This window comes from Micromesistius poutassou (assembly GCF_964030765.1).
Source record: "Micromesistius poutassou genome assembly, chromosome: 19".
Classification (NCBI taxonomy): Eukaryota; Metazoa; Chordata; class Actinopteri; order Gadiformes; family Gadidae; genus Micromesistius; species Micromesistius poutassou.
The window spans coordinates 13,856,484-13,859,265 of record NC_140289.1 but is presented as its reverse complement, the minus strand read 5'-3'; the positions used below and the strand labels follow the sequence as shown (position 1 = coordinate 13,859,265).

General features: G+C 47.5%; 1 protein-coding gene across 1 annotated transcript in view; it reads left to right on the top strand.

The window, feature by feature from the left end:
• The window catches only part of ak9 (adenylate kinase 9), a gene marked incomplete at both ends in the record, with an annotated part of 19,238 nt that extends 16,890 nt beyond the window's left edge, over window positions 1–2,348 (top strand). Inside the window, 4 exons of the mRNA XM_084484320.1 lie at window positions 30–132; window positions 508–622; window positions 704–892; window positions 2,146–2,348. Of these exons, the coding sequence (XP_084340446.1) occupies window positions 30–132; window positions 508–622; window positions 704–892; window positions 2,146–2,348 (610 nt within the window). The remainder of the gene's footprint in view (window positions 1–29; window positions 133–507; window positions 623–703; window positions 893–2,145) is intronic.
• Window positions 2,349–2,782: the final 434 nt, after the last annotated feature.

Here is a 2,782-nt window from a genome sequence, read left to right as displayed (position 1 = left end):
CGATCAGCATTTATCTGTTATGGATTAAGGCTGCCTGAAACCTACTGGGACCAGAAGCTTCCCCTCAGGCTGCCTCCTGTCTGTGAGCCTTTCAGACTCACCTCACTCCCCATGTTGGGCTACTTGGAACAGGTAAGACCCAAACGCAAACCCTCACCAACAGCCAAGTGTGGGACGCAGTCGCCGACCAACTGAGTCATGGGATGGCCACAAGAATCAAAGATATGAATGTGTGTTTCATTGTATCACACTCACATTTCACCCATGGCTTTTTGTTGTCAGTTACACATTTTCTAAAACATGCTACAAATAACTGCATTCATTATGCTCCAACTTTATGTATATTTAACTGACGTTCAAAGTGTTGATGTTCCCAGTGGCAGGCGGGTTAGAAAGGTTGGCTAGAACAGGGTGCAGATGCCTGTTGGGTGTCAATGAAGAAAGGTGTTTAATCAAATGTCCAGCAGATATGTGCTTTGACTCAGGGCTGCTCTTCTCCCTGGTCAGGGGGTGGCTGAAGCCATCATCAAGGCCATGACCGCTGTTGGCTGTCTCAAACCAAAGTATCCCTTCCTGAGTTTGAAAACCTCCGCTCTCCTCTACATCCCCTTCTACCTGAAAGGTAAACAAGTCCAATGAAAAAGAAAGCCCTGATCAGGCATCAAGTAATCAAGTTGAAATAAATAATAACTTCTCCCCACAGCTTTTAACCCCCGTAGTTCAGTCTACGTCCGCCAGAAGTACCGGAAGAAACTGGCCGGGTTTGAGGAGAGCTGTGAGCTCATTCCCTACCTGGACTCCATCATGGGGAAGAGCTGCAGACCTCCCAGTACAACGCCTGCTGACTTTGACTTTAAACTGCACAGGTTCCTGGCCCTCAGAGACCAGCCAGGCACTGCTGCTTTGGTGTCACATGTATGAGCTACAGTATTGAGGGCTGTTAATGGACGCTCAACTGGATCGGTGTGAAGTTTCTATATCTCCTGGATTCATGAATGGTTCTCTGTACCTAATAAAATAGGAAACATTTGCACAATTATTGCCATTCATAATAATGTTGCTACTACTGAAGGAGCATAATAGCAACACATTGTTTATACACATTTAATATATATATATATTTTCTCACCAGTTTCCCAACCAAAAATGTATGCATATTCATATGCTATTCTATTGCTCTCTATTGATATTAGTATTCCTTTAGTATGTTTTTATTTACTTTGGCCTATTAGGTGTCTGAGTTACTGGGCTGTGTTGGTATTTTGGTCGGTCCCACTCGTAGTTCTGAAAGTAGAGCGAGTTCAGTGAGGCCGACCGTATGCAAATGTATTTTTCGTAGGCGGAATCCGGAAGAATCATGAATGTTCTCTGTATGAAGAGAACTGGCACTCTCTGGTGACTTCCGGTTTCTGAACTGACATCTCTGTCCATGCGAGGGCGCTCGCCAGTGAGTGCAGAATGAATGGGAGTCGACGGGGTTTCACCCTCAAATTACACTTTTCTCAGGGTTTCATTTTTTGTCAAGTAATTTGAGAGCCACATTCAAAAGGGGGGGCTAAAAGAATACACTCTGAATATACACTGAATATTGTGTTTTTTAAGTTCACTTAACTGTTCTAAAAATCCATTCAAAAAGATGATGACGTCACTGCTTTACGGCAAGTTCTGAGTCACTTTGGCACTTCCGCATATATAATATATATATAATATATATATGAAGAAATACACTCCTCGATGTCAAAGTTCTTATTTAATGACAAAGATGAAGAAGCCCTGCAGCAATACACAAAATAACAATATAAGCTACAACCAGTAATTCCTACATGCACATATGTCTAACATAAATGTCTAACATAAATATATTCAGGAACTTGACCAACCTTAACAACAACAACTATAGTAATCAAGAATGACTTGAATGAATGAATGATGTTAACAGCTTAATATGCTCTGTAACAGGAACGTCTGTAATGCTGGCAAACACAATAAGGTCGACTCCTAACTCAGCCGGAAGCTGTCTGTAATCCAATACTATCCCCTAGTGGCCGGTGGTAAACTCTGCATCCCCCCCAGTCCGGAAAGCTATGAATGGGAATAGGTTAACGGACTCAGTCCTGTATCCAATGGCCCGTCTCGGGCTCGTAGCATCTGGGTGGCCTCCTCGCGCCGCACGGCTGTCCAAGATGGGGCGACAGCGATGCATCCGGGTCGACGCCTGTAGGAACGGGGACATCCCGGGCCCCGAGACCAGAGGATACCTCACCAGGGGGCTCCGGCGGGGAGGTGTCCAAAGCCGCGTCACGGGGTCCATCTGCTGCCTGTGGAACGACACCCTGGGGCATCACTAGCCCGGGGTGGACAGGCAAGGGGCTGGCGGTCCAGGGTCGCGGGTGGCGTCAACAGGGCAGCTGGCTGCTGTCGGGCATAGGGGGTGGCTGGAGTGTAGCTGCGAAGGAATCGCCGGTTGCGCAAAGTCAGGCGCCCCGACCCGTCAACCCTAACCCGATACTGATCGTGACCCAGCGACTCCACCACGACCCCTGACCGGTCCCACTTGTGTGGATTCGGGCCCTGCTGATTCTGGAGGAATACTGTCTCACCAAGTACCAATGGGCGGAGTGGTTTCGAGTGAGCGCTCAAAGACTCAGTGGTGCGGGACATCCGGGTCCGAAGGGCGTCCTCCTTCGCCGCCCATGCCTGGTGCCAAAGAGGCCGGATATGAGGGTTCAAGAACTTTTCTAGTCTGTTGACGAAAGAAAATGAGTCTCGAAGGGGAAGACCA